Source organism: Vombatus ursinus, unplaced genomic scaffold (genome assembly GCF_900497805.2).
Source record: "Vombatus ursinus unplaced genomic scaffold, bare-nosed wombat genome assembly UNPS02014779.1, whole genome shotgun sequence".
NCBI lineage: Eukaryota > Metazoa > Chordata > Mammalia > Diprotodontia > Vombatidae > Vombatus > Vombatus ursinus.
Genome location: NW_020954557.1, coordinates 47,894,354 through 47,912,756, shown reverse-complemented (window position 1 = coordinate 47,912,756; position 18,403 = coordinate 47,894,354). Strand labels below are relative to the sequence as shown.

Below are 18,403 nucleotides of genomic sequence, written 5' to 3'. Positions count from 1 at the left end.
GAAGGGAAACCAATACTACTTAGAAAAAGAAGGCTATACCCATATCTTGGATGAAGGACAATCCCTCTTGGATTCTGGAAGCAGAAGGTGTTGTTGGAGTCCACACAGTGCTCAGCTAGTTTTCGGCGGAATCGGCCATCAAGATTGGCAACAGAGAGACAATTGAGGTAGGCGTCTAGCCAATACAATTTTCTGAAATGAATAATGAGAAAATTTTCAAACAGCTATTTTATCCATTCTTCTCTCACAATTTTCAGTACAGACCAACAAAGAATCATGGTTGGAGCCACATATCCAGCTCTTAGGAGTAGCAGCCAGAGGTGGGAAAAAAGTAAAATATGAGGAATTAGTCTTTCTTAAATTAAGATAATTTGGGGTGTATGATATTGTGTTGTAAGAACTATGTAGAAATAAGCATAAGGGTGGAGTTGAAGACAACCCATTATGCTCTTGTGCTTTCATTAGGTGAAAGCACTTTTCAATTGACTCAATCAGAACTGAGTGTTAACAGGACCTGTATATCTTCTTGACTCAATCAAAGCCATTTATTTTTTGATTTTTTTGGTTTTTCATTTGTTTGTTTCTTTTTGTTTTTGTTTTTGTTTTTTGGCTAGGCAATGGGGTTAAGTGACTTGTCCAGAGTCACACAGCTAGTAAGTGTCAAGTGTCTGAGGCTGGATTTGAACTTGGGTCCTCCTGACTCAAGGCCGGTGCTCTATCCACTGTGCCACCTCACTGCCCAAAAGCCATTTGTTTTAGAGATTGAGTCATGTTCTAAATAATTTATGTAAAAGGGAGAAACAATCTCTGAATGGGAGGAAGAAGAAATTCTGAGAAAGCTTTCCCTTTTATATAAACATCTCAGGGAATTACCTAGTCTCTAATACATTGGCTTTAACTGATTCAAGAAGACATGGTTTCAACTCTACCCTTACATAAATATAAAAATCTGGGGCTATTCTTCACATGAATAATGTGATCACTTTCTTGGTTTCTCATTTCTTTAGTGGTCTGACATCTAAAATAGAAAGGATTTTCAAGAAAATTAATAAGTATATCACTGAAAATACATGCTTGGAAAACTCTGAAAGACAAGAAAAAAGAATGTTCCTTTAAGTCGCAAAATATTAGCCCCATCAGATTAAAAAGACATGATCCAAACAAAGCCAAGTTCTCATTATATTTTATCTCAATAAAACTAAGAAGAATTACAGACTCAGTGGAAGCTGCCCCTTAAGACTCTACCTGAAGAATGCTTTAGTTACAATGCCATTCCTGTCAATGTCATATAGATTTCTTTTTTTTTGGTGATTAGAACAAACACTTAAATTTCTTCATAAATCTAAACAAATTCGAAGAGATTTTCATAATCAGATAAGTCTCCCTTATTAAGAAGTATTATGTTTGGGTCTTCTAAATGTCCACCATGAAAATAAAATGGAGAGCTTGTTTCTGGGTGTGTTGATCTAATATCAGACCTCAAGCAGACTTAGAAAATGTTGTGGATGGTCCCTATCAATGTTTGTTTAGGTAGGTGAAAGATTGAACATATATAAACTTATAAGAGTCTGGAGAGTTGATTTGGAGGATCATATATTTAGAATTAGAAAGAACATTAGTCATCATCTAATTCAACTCCTCATTTTGCAGATGAGGAATTTGCGGTCCAGAGAAAAATAACTTTTGCTCAAGGTCACAGAAATAATAAATAGCAGATGTAGCATTTGATTCTACAAATTCAATGTTATGAATGAAATCTTTTTATAGGCCATTTCGTTTCCAGTGGCCCATGATGAGAGACTCCTCCTAACTCTAACTAATTATCTGCTTAGGTTCATCCTACAAATCATGACAGTGTATCAGAGGTTCGTGCAAATCCCTCCCCCCTCTAAAAAAAACTGGAAATAAATGTATATATATATCCTACTGAGTGGATTGATAATATTACATTTTCTATTAAAAACAGCACATTGCTATTACCAAGATTGGAGGCTCTGGAAACAAAACTTCTGTTTCAGCAATAGGCATTCCCAATGGCATTGAAAAAAAAAATCTCATGTTTTCAATGTCAGCCAATTTGGATGAGATCCAAGAAATTTAAGCTGCCAACTTTATTGGGCTCTATTTGTTTCTTTTTTGATCAAAAAGAACATTGACTAACTGAGCTACCTCTTAGATATAGAAGAAAATGTGGTTGTTACTCTCCTGCATAGAATTCTTCACTCTAGCCAAGTGAATGCCCAAGTGTAGATGATGACTGGCAGCAGCTTGGAATGTCATTATGCCATTTACTCTGAGAGAAAACAGGAAAATAATCCATAATTTCTCAGGGCCTGTATAATTCACAAAGACACTGTATCTTTATCAAGTTCTACCTATAGAAAGTTAGCAAGTCATTGACACCTAAAAATACCGAGCAACATGATGTAATGGAAAAACATTGAGAGAACAGAGTTCTCATCTTGAATCTGCTTTCAATCAATTATCTTTTTAATAAAATACAGATATCTTCCATATCTCTAAGTCACTTTTTCTCTTTGGACCTCAGTTTCCCCATCTGTAAAATTAGAAGACTAGATCTGATAAGGTCCTTTACACATATCTAACATTCTGTGATTCTGTATCTTCTTCTCCTTTGTTATAACATTTAAGAACCCAGCAGCTGGAGGGAGAGGGAAGACATGGCCTGATCTGCACTCTCAACTACACCATGGTCCATCCCAAATTATAGCACTTTCATGTGTCTTTTGTATAGAAGACGAAGGAACTCAACACCTTTATTTACAAAGATGTATTAATAGCTAAAATTCTCAAACAAAATCTTCCTCCAAGAGCACTAATAGTCAAACATCTCTCTAACTCATTGTAATTAAACAAAGGATTCATACAACTGCTATAAACATACCCCCACCTAACACTGCTTTGACTAATGTCATTTCACAATAATTTAGTATGTTATTAGTATCTTAGTACATTATATATTATAAACAAACCCTACTATAAAGTCACAAGACCCACAATGTAATAAATTGTCCATTTAAAACATTATTCCTATAGAACTAACTGCTCAAATAACATTATTTTGCTTAATATTGTATTAGTGTGTCATTTAGCCATGTTAGGCAAAGTATGCCTAAGTATCCTCTAGAGAATGGAACAGACTAAAAATTGTAATATAGAATTTAAAAATCATGAATAATCTTGAAAAAATAAGAATCACGTGAAAGAGACCTATCTAGCCTCACAATACGATAGATAGTATCTAAGAATAAGTCAGAACCCCTGATGAAATTTCAGATTTTTATCAGGGCCTTATAGATCACCACCCTGACTTCAAAGAAGGCACAAAAGATGCTCCACTCCCCATTTTATGCCCAAATTAAGTCTGTTAAATTGGCAAAGCGATGGAAATAATTCCCCTCATCATCACTAGTGATTCATTACTATTGAGAAGTTTCTGAAAGTATTATTTTCTGTTCTCATACTGTCATCCTCTATCTTTTCCTCAACCTCTACATATTCCAAAATATGATGGGTACTTTTTTCTTTTAAATGGGTCGTTGGACTTCAGAACTGTGATATCCTAAACTTTTGAGCCAAGAAGCCTGATGCATTAAGGAATAAATCAAAGAAAGAAGCAAAATTAGCTATATTCATATTATAGAAAAATAGGAAGAGATCAATTATGATTGAAGGTGAAAAGACAATATATAGGAGAAAAGGAGAAACAATCTAGATGCTCAGCATTAGAAGAATAGCTAAACAGATGGTCTATCAATATAAAAGAAAATTATATAGCCATTAAGAATAACAAAATGAGGAATACAAAAGAAATAATGATCAGATGTAAAAGCAATGCTTATGAACTACAATGACATAGAAATATAGTTATACATATACAAATAAATGTATAGTTATACACATATGTATAGTTATACACATACAAATATATGTATAGTTATATATGTATATAGCATTAGTCCTATACAAATATATATATAGTTTTATACAGGTGTATAACTATACATAATTATGTATAGTTATATATAAAGGATTACAAAATGATTCAAGATATTGATGCTAAATTTACAATGTTACTCGTATTTTAATTGCAAATTAAATTAAATTTAATGTTAATACATTATCACATAATTCAAATTCTGCCTTAGGCATTGACTAGCTATGTGACCCTGGGTAAGTCACTTAACCTCTATTTGCCTAAGTTTTCTCATCTATAAAATTGGGATAATAATAACACTTATTCTACAGGGTTGATGGGAGAATCAAATGAAATCATACATGCAAAGCTCTTTACAAACCTTAAAGCTCTATATAAATGCTAGCTATTATTATTATTATTATTATTATTATTATGCTACTAGATAAAACATTTTTTCTTGATAAAGTTCTAAGTTTGCAATAAAAGTTTTATGTTTTAAAAAAATCCATCAGCGATGGCAACATTTAATATTGATTTCATATTTTAAGAACATTATAAATACTCTTACCTGGCAACCCAATCAACAGCCAAACCTTCCCCAGCAGGCAGATTGCTGTTTATGACTGTCTCTTTGTTTGTCCCATTCAGAAACATTCTCTCAATGACTTGCCTTTCTAAATCAATCCAATACAATCTCTTTTCTACCCGATCAAAATCCAATGCCACTGCCAGGCCCAGTCCTTGCAAAATGAGGGAGTAAGACTGACCATCTGCGGTCATATTTCTCAGGTAGTAGCGGTTGCTAAAAATGAGGTAGGGTGAAATGTCACTGTTTTGCCGGCATCTCTTTCCATCTGGTTCCCGGATGTAGCCTCGGGCACACTTACAGATGTAGGACCCAGCAGTGTTCTCACACATCTGGCTACAGACAGATGGAGTTTCATTACATTCATCAATATCATCACAGGTCTTCTTATCAGACATAAGTTTGTATCCAGGGAGACATGTACAGTAAAAACTGGTTTGGGTGTCTGTACAGTTGTGGTCACAGCCACTGATTGAAGGGTCATTGCATTCATTAATACCTACAGGAGAAAGATATTAATTATTCATACACTTGAAACAACCAAAAAATAACCCCTTATACATCAGCAAAAATGAACATATCTGTTTGATTAGAGCCAGTTGTCAATAATCCATCTTGTGATAATAGGAAAAATGAGCATTACTTCACACCCATCAAAGTTGCAAAAAATCTTTAAAACCAATGAAACTCAATGCTTCCAGGGTTTGGGAGGAACACGTATGCTCATTCATTGCTGATGGAACTACAAATATAAAATATTTCTGGAGAACAATCTGGCAGTACACAGTAAAAGTTCCCAAGACAGTCATATCTTTTGACCTGATAATTCCATTTTTAGGAATATAACCTGAAAATGTTATCAAAGTATAAAAACAGAGGAATGATTAAAAATATTACGGTATACTAATGTAATGGAACAGTATAGTATTTAAAAAGACAAAATTTGAGGAATACAACTAAATTTGGAAAGATCTTTATGAAAAATGAAGTGGAAAAAGGCAGAACCAGAAAAATGGAGTATGCACTACTACGACCATGTAAAAGGAAGCATGAATGTAGGAAAATTGCTGATGAGGATTAGGCAGGAGTGACTGAAAAATTTTTATAATACTTCTATGTACTGAAAGTAAGGGATTAAAATGTGGTTACTAAACCAGTTGTTTGGTTGTATTGATGCTCACTTAAAATTTTGTGAAACTATTTTTAAATGTTTCAAGAAAATAAGAATTACATATATTTATGAAAGTCAATGATAATCCAAAATTTCCTTTAGCCAATATTTTCAAGTTCTTCCCCAATCTAGTCATTCATCAGATCTACTGATAAGTAATCAAATTCATTGACTAACTAGAGTTTCACTTGTTTTCCCTCCCTATCTCTGCCTACCTTCTGGTAGAGATAGTAATGAAGCATGAAATGGCCTAGAGATGGAGAGCTATGGAGAAGAGAAAGAAGAGAAAAAGAAAAGAGTTAGATCACCTTCCAAATGGATAATTAAAATATGAAAAAAGTATTTTATTGCAGTTAATACTACAAAAAAATGGCCAATCACGGAGAATGGGGGGGGGAAGTATATAAGAGGACAAGGTTGCATTAGAAATTATTTCCTGGATTTTAACACCCACATTTCATAGACCCATAAATTAAGAAGAGATCTCAAGAGATCATATACTCTGCAAATATTGAGGTCTACTCTTTTTCAAAATAAAATTCTGATTCTGAATAGAATACATTAGAAGATTTCATTGATAAAAAGTAAGTGTCATAGTGAATAGAGCGCTGGGCCTGGAGTCAGAAAAATTCATCTTCCTGAGTTCAAATCCAGCCTCAGACACTTACTAGCTGTGTGACTTTGGGCAAGTCACTTAACTTTGTTTGCCACAGTTTCCTCATCTGTAAAATGAGCTGGAGAAGTAAATGACAAACCATTCTAATGCTATCTAGTATCCTTGCCAAGAAAACCCCAAATGGAGTCACAAAAAGTAGGACATGACTGAAACAACTGAACATGAAGAAGAATCTAACTAAAAATTAATGGGAAATTGCTTGAATCAAAATCAAGTCTAGGAATATTCTCAATGATTTTCATGTGCCTTCTCTCCATGAAAAATACTTGACCACAAGTATTAAATGAAAGTTTATTTAACTGTACATAAAAATATAGTAACATATGTTTTATTGTGGTAGAACAAAAAACTAATTTTTATATCTTACATGTTTTCTTCTGAATTACTATAGTGCTTTGAGTTTATACCTCAGAAATTAGCACTTAATGACAATCTCTTGTTTCATATAAATAAGTCTCTCCTATTTTTGAGGATTAGGATGCTATATTCTATTTTAATCATTAGGTATTTCTTGAGTATTCCCTTTGTGCCCAATATGGTGCCATAGTCCAAACATTTGAAGCATAAGACATAGTCTTTGCCCTCAGAGATCTTACATTCTAGTTGTAGAGATAAGAACTAAATATTGAAATATAATAGAAATGAACCATTTGTTTTGTTAGTATGGGTACTAGTGAGTACATGTTGTTGTTGTTGTTGCTGTTATTGTTGTTGTTTCAGTCATGTCTGGCTCTTTGTGACTCCTTTTGGGGTTTTCTTGATAAACATACTTGAGTGGTTTGCCAATTTCTTCTCCAGCTCATTTTACAGATAAGGAAACTGAGGCAAACAGAGTTAAGTGACTTACCCAGGGTCATATAGCTAGTAAGTATCTGAGGCCAGATTTAAACTCAGGAAGATGAGTCTTCCTGACTCCAGGCCCAGTACGCTATCCATGGCATCAACTAGCTGCTACTAGTGAGTACGTATTACTAGTTTAATGACACTAACACAGAGTCTTAACCCTTTCATACCTCAGAATTTTCATGAGTAGCCGTGGCAGCATTATCATTATCATTATTATCATAATTCATCATAGTGGCAAATATTCTAGCAACAAACCTCTCCAGATTTGGCTAGGTTGGTCCTCAGATGATAGACACACAGTCAGCTATTGGGCTCATATTTGAAACCTTTCTGGCTTGGTAGAACTTGCTCAAGCTTTTATCCCCTTGGTAATTACTTTCAAGACCCCAGGGCCATCTTATATTGAAGTATCTTAGCAGGACTTTAGTGAAGGAAGACCAACATTATATGAAGCAATTAGAAAGCAAAACAAGAGAACAAAAGCTATGCTCCAGAATGACAGTTGACTGAACTAGACAAATAGACCATTATCACTAAGAGACTGATTCATTCTTTGGTTAAGATTACTGCCAATCACCATGGTGCTCAGGTGATATTGGTCAAGTAATGCATTTAATAAATACTGGTTGACTTATGAGGGAGTGAAAGAACAACATATAATTGCTTCAAGAAGTTAAAGAACAGGGGTAGCTAAGTGGCATAGTGGAGAAAGCTCCAGCCTTGGAGTCAGAAGGACCTGAGTTCAAATCCAACCTTTATACTTACTAGCTGTGTGACCCTGGGCAAGTCAGTTAACCCCGATTGCCTCACCAAAAAAGAAGAAGAAGGAAAAAGATGGCAGCATGGTGCAGTGGAAACAATGTTGTATTTAGAGCCACAGGACCTTGTTTCTCTGTCATTTACTATCTGTATGACCTTGGGCAAGTAACTTAACCTCTCTGGGCCTCAGTTTCACCACGAAATGAAGAGATTGGAAAAAATCACCTCTGAAGTCCCATCCTTCTCTAAATCAATGTTCTTACAAGCCCAAGCTACCCAGGAAGACCAATCATGTGTTAATGTACCCTGATGTGTACTTTTAACAACACCTTTAAGAAACCTCAATTGATCTCCCAGCCTACCTTTACCCAAAGCCATTAGAGCACTCACCACATCCTTTCTCATCACTATTATCACCACAGTCATCTAGATGGTTGCAGATTTGCATCATTTCAATGCAGTTTCCATTGTCACACTTGAATTGATGGGGTGGGCATGTGGCTTCTGGAGTAGTACAAAGATGTTCTAGCTCATCAGACAAATCTCCACAGTCATTGTCTCCATCACAGAGGTAAGCTTTAGAAATGCACCGGCCATTCTGACAAGTAAACTGGTACTGCTGGCAAGGTGGGTATACACAGCCTCTCTCATCACTGCTGTCGCCACAGTCATTGCGCCTGTCACACCTGGGAAAGGAAGCGACGCTTTCATCAGAAACCATGATAGTCATAATGATCATAACGATCACAGTAAAAAGGATATCCATTTTTTGCAGCATTAAAACTTAAGATGGTAGGCTATAATCAGACTGAATATATAACTTTGAACAAGCTTCAACATTTGAATATGAAAACCAAAATTACCTATTCATCCGTATGTTAGGCAAGATTCCACAGATGAAGTTGGGTGCTCAGTCATTCATTCATTCAACTAACATTTACTAAGTGCTCGTGATGTGCCTAGCGCAAAGCTAGATCCTAGGACCACAAACATAAAAGCAAAAGTCCTTGCCCTTCTTCTATTCCATTGGGAGGAAAAAAAACATGTTCACAGATAAGTAAAGAAACATAAATACAAAATAATGGGGGGGGGGGAGCAGCTAGGCAGTGCAGTGGATAGAGCACCGGCCCTGAAGTCAGGAAGACCTGAGTTCAAATCTGGCCTCAGATCAAACACTTGACACTTACTAGCTGTGTGACCCTGGGCAAGTCACTTAACCCCAATTACCTCACCAAAAAATAAATAAATAAATAATGGGAGAAGAGTGGCGGAGGGCATATTAGCAAATCAGACAAGCCTCATGGATCAGACTGGACCTTGTGAAGAAAGTGAGTTGAACCTTGAAGAAAGCTAGAGGAATGTGACCAAACCGACAAGCCAGTCTGATCTGCTCCTATTAAGCAGGGGCAGCAGTGCCACCATGAACATCAACCTGAACACCCTCCCCCTCCATCAGCAAACTTTCAAGATCAACATAGATGCTGATGAGATGCTGCCATCTCAGAGGCTTAAGCAAGGCTTAAGCTCTCACCCCACAACCCTGACCTATGATGGATGAGCATTCACTTTATCTTGCCCAGTCTCAGGATGGGACTCTCTCACGCCCCTTTCCAACTCTAACTTTGAAAATGGTGATCAAATCAATATTGTCATTCCTGGAAAGGACACACCAGTCACTTGTCCCATGTCTCCAATTTCTATTCTCTCTGACTTCTCTGTCCTAACACTCCTCCCTGGCCACTATTTACGAATATGTCTTGCTTGTGTTTGTAACCCTGGCACTTAATATACTGCATGGCACAGCGTAAGCCATTAATATATTTTTTTTTCATTCATTCATTCATTCAGTTGGCATTGGGGGTGGAAGAGGATCCACTGGAAAGATGAAAGCCAGCGACAAAGTCAAACAGCCCTTTGAGTGCATAATAATAAAAAAGATGATGATGATGTTGATGAAAACAACACAACAGCAATAATAATAGCTAGCATTTATATAGTACCTACTATGAACCAGGCACTGCACTGAGCACTTTACAAATATTACCTCATTTGATCCTCACAACAACCCTGGAAGGTAGGTGCTATTATGATCCCCATTTTACAGTTGAGGAAATTGAGACAAACAGAGATTAAATGACTTGCCCAAGGTCACAAAATTAGGGTCTAAGGCCAGATTTAAACTCAGATCATCCTGATCCCAGAACCAGAACTCTATTGGCTATGCCACCTACCTGCCTCCAGGAGTGGCATGGCACTACTAATTCTTACCTAAACACACAATGTAGCTATGAAGACAATGTGTGATCAAAGTAAAATAATGTGGACCCTCTTAGAAACATAGAAGTGTTTAACTGATTTCCACGTGACTTGAATGAACAGAACTTTTTTTCCTTTCTCTATGTCAGACACAACCAGGAAGGTAGAAAAGGTCAGTTAAGGAAACATATTGCCAGAGTCTTTAATTCACAACAATTTATCACTGTTAAATCAAGCTGCTCATGACTGACTGTCATCCCAATTCTTCAACAGCATCAATAATGAGCTGAAAGAGGAATCCATTACAAAAGAAAAGAAAAGAGAAGAAAAGAAAAGAAAAAGAAAAGATTTCCCACTAGGCACCTCTAAAAACACAAGAAAACAAGACCTCCCAATTTGCTCTTGGTATTCCTCTGAGCATCCAAGTGGATTCATATTACTTACCAGCACACTTTCTAGAAGCCACTGGCAATCCAGAGGAGAAAAATTCTGAACTGTTTTAAACACCATTACATTGATGATCTGACAAATGGCAGGCCTTCTACTGTTTATAACCGAGGGCCAAAGCAATTCAAAACCCGTCAACCAGCAGATAAGAAAAGAAAAGGGAATACAAAGCTATTAGTACAGAGGTAAGTAATAAGAATAAGAATGAAAGGAGCCCACAGTGAAGCTTAGAAAGAAGGAAAGCCCAGTAACTTTGAACATAATGAGCCTCTACTGCAATATCACCTCTGGGAACCATGCTTCAGGTGTTTTTATAGCTTAGAATAATCATATTGAATATTTATGTGCAAACAACTATGTCAACTATAAAGGAAGACAGTTTGCAGCTTTAAAAAGCACAAAAATTTGATATAAAAAGTGGAATGACTATATGGTAAAAGTTTACAGATGAAGGGTAGATGTGTATGTGTATGTTTGTGTGTGTATGTGTGTGCGTGTAGGATTTGTTCCTTCAATATGTATTTATTAATTATTTACTAAGCAGAAGGCTCTGTGATGGGTCCAATGGGGAATATGGGTCACAGAATTTCAGAGGCCATCTAGTGTAATCCATATCTGAAATAAGTCTCCCCTGTTTAACATCCTCCCTAAAAGTTCATCCATCCTTTACATGAAGACCTTAAGTGAAAGGGAACCCACTACTTCCCAAAAGAAGTCTATTTTGCTTTTAGAGAGCCCTGTTAAGAATTTCTCCTTGACATCCTGCCTAAATTTGCCTTTCTGAATCTCCCACCCATTGCCCCTGTTCTACGGACAAATCTAATTCCTCTTATGCATGATTCCCTTCAAGGCAAATAAGAAATGAAGATAAATAATAATCTTTCCCTGAAAGGAGATTATAGTCTGGCAGGGGAGATGAGATATGTGCAGAAATGGCTATAATGCAGCACAAGACCATTAGTCAGTCAGCCAATAAGCATTATTAAGCACCTACTGTGTGCCAGGCTGAGCACCAGGGTACAAAGATAGGCAAAAGACAGTCCCTGCCTTCAAGGAACTCATGAGGAAAATATATGTGCCAAAAGGAAAGTACAAAACAAGTTGATAGAAGACAGGGTAGCCTGATAGAAAGAACCCAAGATTCATAGTCAGAAGACCAGGTTCAAATTCAAACTCTGTTGCATACTAACTGTATGATCTTGAATAAGATAATTCATGTCTCTTGGACCCAGGTTCCTCATCTGCAAAATGAAGATTTGCACTAGATGATTTCTAAGGTCCGTTCCAACCCTAAGTCACATCAAAGCTTCCAACTGGGATCACTCAGAGAACATTCCATGATGGGGGTGGCATCTGAGCTGGAATTTATGAGATAGGATTTTAACAGAGAAGGGGAAAGCATTACAAGGAGAGGGGAATCCTTGAGTAAAACCACAGTGGCAGAGAAGCCCAGTACATGTTCATTAACTGTGAGTAGTAGTGGAAGAAAAGGTTGAAGAGGTGAATGGCGGTATTCAAAAGGTTGAATACAAAAAGAGGCTTTGAACAAGAGAAAAACAAGATTGGAGCAATGCTGTATGAATATAATACAATGATAACAAGACAAACATTTATGAAGCACCAAGTACATACAATACCATAAAAGTACTAATGATAATAATAGTAGCATTTATATAACGCTTTAAGGTTTACAAAGCTCTTTATATATGTTATCCCATTTGATGCTCACAACCCTGTGAAGGAGGAATTATTATTATCCCCATTTTGCAGATGGGGAAAGTGAGACTCAGAGAGGTTAAATAATTTGTTCAAGGTTATAGAACTAGTATCTGAGGCAGGATTTGAAATTAGGTCTGTCTGCCTCCAATTCCAGCACTTTTTCTACTGTACCACCTACATGCTTCTGCCAAATACTATGCTAAACAATGAGGAGAATGTGACAGTCTCTGCCCATAAGAAAATATACAGCCTACTAATCTATCAAGTACCGTGTAGTATGGCTTAAAAGAAGAATAACTTAGAAAAAAGAAGACCAATTAGGAAGCAAATTAAATAAGTAACTGAGTTAGGTTTGTGCAAGTGTAAACAAGAAACAACGGATTCCAGAGACACTGACATTTCAAGTGACAAATAAGCATCATTTGGTAACTGATTGTACATATGGGGAAAAATGAATGATGAGTCAAAGATAATGGAGGTTTCTAGCCCAAGTAACTGGGACAATGGTGGTGCCATTCTTCAATCCAAGAATATTTGTTGGCACGGCACCAATAAAGAGGGGAAGGTACCAACAAAGAGCTACAAATTAAAGGTGCAAAACAGAACAGATCATTGATGGATCAGGTAGTGGTGGACTTGGGATTGGTTCAAAAGGTACACTTCATGATATAATGAAATGAGCACTAGATATGGAATTAGAAGATCTGGTTTTGAATCTTTGTCTCTGCTTGTTAAATGATTGACTCTGACCTCAAGGAAGTCACTCCAGCTCTCTGATACTCAATTTGCTCATCTGTAAAATGAGGATAAACTCTGAGGACCAATCCATATTTAAAGCCCAAAATTATCATAAACTGACGAAAAAACCCAGTTTTGAGGCAGCTAGGTGGCATAATAGACAGAACACTAACCAGGAAGACAGGAACACCTGAGTTCAAATCTAGCCTCAGATACTTACTATCTGTATGACATGGAGTAAGTCACTTAATCTCTGTCTACATCAGTTTCCTCAACTATAAAATGAGGATAATAACAGCATTTACCTCTCAGAGTTGTGAGCATAAAATGAGAAAATATTTATGAAGCATTTTGCAATTCTTAAAGTGCTGTATAAATTTTAGTTGTTATTATTAATAGATACTTAGAGGCAGGGTGCAAAGATCTGTCATTTCACTTCCTTTCTTATTTCTTTTTAACATTTTTTTCTTTTTCTCTCCCTCCCACCCTTTTTCCATCCACTTAGAAGGTATGCAATTTTGTATCTATAAGGAATTCTCAAAGAGGAGATTTCATCTTCTAATGCAGAACAAGACCTGCTTTTCAATTTATAAGCTTAGAAAGTTGTCTGGGGCACTGAACTGTCAAGCAACTTGCTCAGGACCATACAATCAGTACATGTCAGAAGGCTCCCTGACTCTAAGACAAATCTCTATCTGCTAGAGCAAGTCTATCTCTCTAAAAGAAGTAATAAGGGCCTGAATTAGATTGATGATAGTGTAAGAAAGGATAGGAAAAGACATGTAGAAAAGCTGAGATACAGAAAAAGGAAGTTGATGGAAGTGAGTCTGATAACCTTAATCTCCCTAAAATAGAAGGCAAGGTCATTTGCAGAATGTAAGAGGGATGGTGGCAGACTTGAGGATAATGAATAAGGTTTAGAGCAGCTTCTTCAGGGAACATGATAATGAATCCACCAAAGAAAAATGAAAGGATTGCTCTGCATCGTGAAGGGCCTGATTGATGCTTCTCTCATACCAAAACCAACCTGTAAGAGTTTCGGATACACAGCCCATTGCCACAGGTGAATTCGTTTTCGGTGCAAGAACGCCTGGTGCAGTTCTGATGTTCATCATAAGCATCACTGCAGTCTGCATCTCCGTCACAGATCCAGGCTCTGGGAATGCACCTCCTGAGGGGAGGCTGGTTGTTGATACATGTAAATTCAGAAAGACTACAGTTGCGGTCAGCTGAAACCAAAACACATTGAGAGAACCACATATCTCGTGAAAAATTGTTCCAATTTGATTTGTTTACTTCTTCCTTTTGTTTTAAGTTAGCAGGCATTTCATATAAATAGGAGAAAAGATGGCAAAACACATTCTATACAAATTATAGACTGTAATAAAAATACATCTAAAAATGTCTTTTCAATTGCCTGAACCTAGATTCTGTCAGATGAAAGAAATAGAACTGATCTATCACATTTCATTCACTTATTTACTTGCTCAACAAATATTTATTGTGCACCTACTACAGGCAAAGCAATGCCTTAGTGGCTAAAATGGAAACAGAGATAAATTAGATATCTTCCTTACCCTCAGAAAATGCATAATTTAACAAAAAATTTTAAAATTATCTTACATTTTATCAATCAACAGATATTTATTAACCCTCTATAACATACCAAGAACTATACCAGGAACTTGGGATACAAAACCAAAAATGAAAAAGTACCTGCCCTCAAGAAGCTTACATTCTAGCACAGTTACCCCTGTTATATATGGGCAGACAACATGGGCATATATAAATATAAACAAAATAAATACAAGGTAATATGGGTTGGGAGAGTCAGTCACAGCTGATGAGATCAGAAAAGGCTTCCCATGGAAAGAGTTTCAGCTGAATTTTGAAGGAAACAAAAGATTTTTAGACATGGAGGTAAAGAAGCAACCCCACCCACCACCCCTACCCCCCTGCCCCATTCGAAGGATGGAGCTCAAAGGCACAGATACAGGTATTGGAGCATTGTATGTTCAATAAGAAGGTCAATCTATTTGGACTGCAGAGTTTGGGAGAGAAATGTATAACAAGGTTGAAAAGCTAGGTCAGGACTTGATTGCAAAGAGGGTTAAAGGCCAGAGGGATTTATTTGATCCTAAACACAAGAGGAAGGCACCAGAGTTTACTGAGTAGGACAGTTATATAATTACACCTGTGCCTTAGGGAAACTGATTTGGCAGCTGTGTGGAGGGTGAGGGTGGAATGCAGGAGATTTAAGACGGAGTCCAAGCAAGAGGCTTTTGCAATGGTCCAGGCATGAGGTGATGAGGGCCTAAATTAGTATAGAGGCTAGTATTCGAGTAAAGAAGAGGAGCTGGATGAGAGATGTTGTGATGGTAGAAATGGAAAAGTACACTGCATATACTATGCTCATAATAGGAACTAGGTAATAACACTAACTGGCTCTACATAGCACTTTCCAGTAGGCAAACCATTTTTCCTACATTATTGAATTTTAGCTTTACAACAACCCCATGAGATGAGATTAAGTGCCTTACTCGTGATCAAACAGCTGATAAGTATCAAAAAACAATATCTGAACCCAGGCCTTTCTGCCTCAAAGTTCAGCACTCTGTCCCATGGACCACACTGACCTACATGGTACAGGTATGCAGGTATGGCTATGCCTATTTTATAGCTAAGGAACTTGAAGTTCAAGAAGATTAAGTGATTTGCCCCAAATCACACAGCTAGAGGATGGGTGAGGGAGAGGGAGAATAAGCAATTATATGGCACCAACTATGTGCTAAGCAGTATACCAAGCAATTTGCAAACATCATCTCATTTTATCCTCACAACAGCTCTTCAAGGTACGTGCTGTTATTGTTCCCATTTTACAGTTGAAGAATCTGAGGCAAAGGTTAAGAGGCTTGCCCAGGATCACACAGCTAGCAAATGTCTGAGGTTGAATTTGAACTCAGGTCTTCCTGGCTCCAGGACCAAGTTGTTATCCACCTAGCTGTTAAGAAGTAGCAAAGTTGTAATTCAAACCCAGTTCAGTGTTCTTTCTACAACACTATGCCTCCATTACAAGGTAATCTATAAACTTTATAGTAAAAGACTCCTTTTTGTCCCAGACATTTCAGTATATTCTTAAATAATAAGGTATCCCACAGAAGCAGGGCAGCTAGGTGGCACAATGGATAGAGTACCAGACCTGAAGTCAGAAAGATCTGAGTTCAAAACTGGCCTCAGATACTTACTAGCTGTGTGATGCTGGATAAGTCACTTAAGGCTGCTTGCCTCAGTTTTCTCATCTGTAAAATGAGCTGAAGAAGGAAATGGCAAACACTTCAATATCTCTGCCAAGAAAACCCCAAATGGGGTCATGAAGAGTCAGACACGATTGAAACAACTGAACAACAACAAAAATCCCATAGAAGCAGAGTAGGTGAGGGGAGTTATTTTCACTAAAGAGTTGCTGAAACTCTGAAATTAAATAACTTAGCAGAGAACAAATGAGTTTCTAGCATGTTTTCATTAAAAGAAAGATAAAGATGCAGTCACTCCATTCAATCCCATTGCTGGTGGCTCGGAACTGCTCAAAGAGCAGGGAAATAAACAGCAAGATCAATTCATAGGCTCCTACCAACCTCTCTATTCAGCTCATCCAAAGCTGAACTATAGGCCACAGTCATTTCACACAAGAGGGTTACACAGGTGTTGTTGGACCTGCAGAACCCCTGTGTTTTGAATTTTCTGTAGTGGGAAAGGAATCTCCTGAGGCATGTTGGCCAGCATTCCAGTTTTCTTTTGGGATTCAATGAGAAAATCTGCCTTTTCATTTAGAAACAGATAGAGACACTTAGATGGAATAACTTCCCCTTCCCCAGACAACAAGGAACAGCTAAAAAACCAAATTATGAGAATTTGAGTTGCAGATTTATTGGCAAAATTGTTCCTAAAACAAGACTCAGAGTTGTCTTCATCTGCTCTAGAAATTGATAGCCTTATAAAATCACCTCCATTTAGGTAATTACTTGTGCTGGCTAAGTGCATCAGAGATAAATTAATGTGGGGTTACTTTTTATTTATATATTGTAAAGTATTTAAGTGGAGAACATCAAATAATTATAGGATGAAATGCAAAGAGAAAATTCTGACACCTCCATTCAATTAAAAAGAAATCTCTTCTAAGCATAAAACTGTCCAAGGATAAAAGAGTCACTCAGCATTATTTCCAAGGGATGAAACATTGCATTGGATGAGATTTATTCCACGTACCACAGCTGTGTCTTTGATCCTCATCACTCATATCCCCACAGTCATTGTCACCATCACAGATCCATGTGCTTGGAATACACCTGCCATCATCACATCTGAACTGGTCTGCTGAACAAGTCCTCACATGAGACGCTGCAAAATTAATACCTTGCTTAATGTGATCAGTTAGATTAAACAGGTTTGGTTTCTAGAGAAATCAAAAATTCACAAAAGTCTACATTTATGGATCCAAGACTGGAAAACACAAGCATCAAAACTAAGATGCAAATCCTCTCTCTCCAAACTTATGTTATTCATTATGTAATTGTACTTCACTAACTTTCTATTTCATCCGAGGTTACTTAATTTGATGATAAGCCATCAAATCAACTTGCTCTCTGAATTAGAGGCAAGTAGGTGGCACAATGGATGGAGTGGTTGGCCTGAAGTCAGGAAAATCTGAGTTCAGATGTCACCTGACTTACTAGTTATGCGACCTTGGGCAAGTCATTTAACCTCTCTTTGCCTCAGTTTCCTCAAAGGGAGAAAAAGGGAGATCATAATAAAATATAAAAGGGAGATCATAATAGCATAACAACAGAGTTGTTATGGGGATCAAACAAGATTAAAAAAAACCACTTAGCACAGTCTCTGGCATATAATAAGTCCTATGTAAATGCTAGTCATTATCATTATTATTATTATTATTATTATTAATCTAGTATTAATATTACCAGTCTTACTCTTCTTCTCACTGAACTTATGAAATTTAACAACATTGATGCACTGGTCTGAATGAAAAGAGCCAGGAACAATTTTTTCAGGTGAATAACTGTCTTTGTAGAGACATTTCTTGGGACATATCTGCAAAATGGCTCTATTCACTAAGCAGTTCTTAATTCTCCCTTCCTGAGTCTGGGAAAGTCCAGTCAGACTCTATGTTATCCCTTTGCCTTTTAAATTAATAGTAAATAGAAAACATACCCTATACTAAGATAAGGTCAAAATGGGTACATGATT

The 18,403-nt window shown here is 36.9% G+C and overlaps 1 protein-coding gene across 3 annotated transcripts in view; it reads right to left on the bottom strand.

Moving 5' to 3' along the window:
* Positions 1 to 18,403, bottom strand: part of LRP2 (LDL receptor related protein 2) — a 258,128-nt gene that overhangs the window by 72,147 nt on the left and 167,578 nt on the right. For all 3 annotated transcript variants that reach the window (XM_027866126.1, XM_027866127.1, XM_027866125.1), the window contains 5 exons: positions 17,405 to 17,536; positions 14,166 to 14,367; positions 8,369 to 8,664; positions 4,509 to 5,025; positions 40 to 192 (listed from right to left, as the gene is read on the bottom strand). In XM_027866126.1, coding sequence (XP_027721927.1) covers positions 40 to 192; positions 4,509 to 5,025; positions 8,369 to 8,664; positions 14,166 to 14,367; positions 17,405 to 17,536 — 1,300 coding nt within the window. The remainder of the gene's footprint in view (positions 1 to 39; positions 193 to 4,508; positions 5,026 to 8,368; positions 8,665 to 14,165; positions 14,368 to 17,404; positions 17,537 to 18,403) is intronic.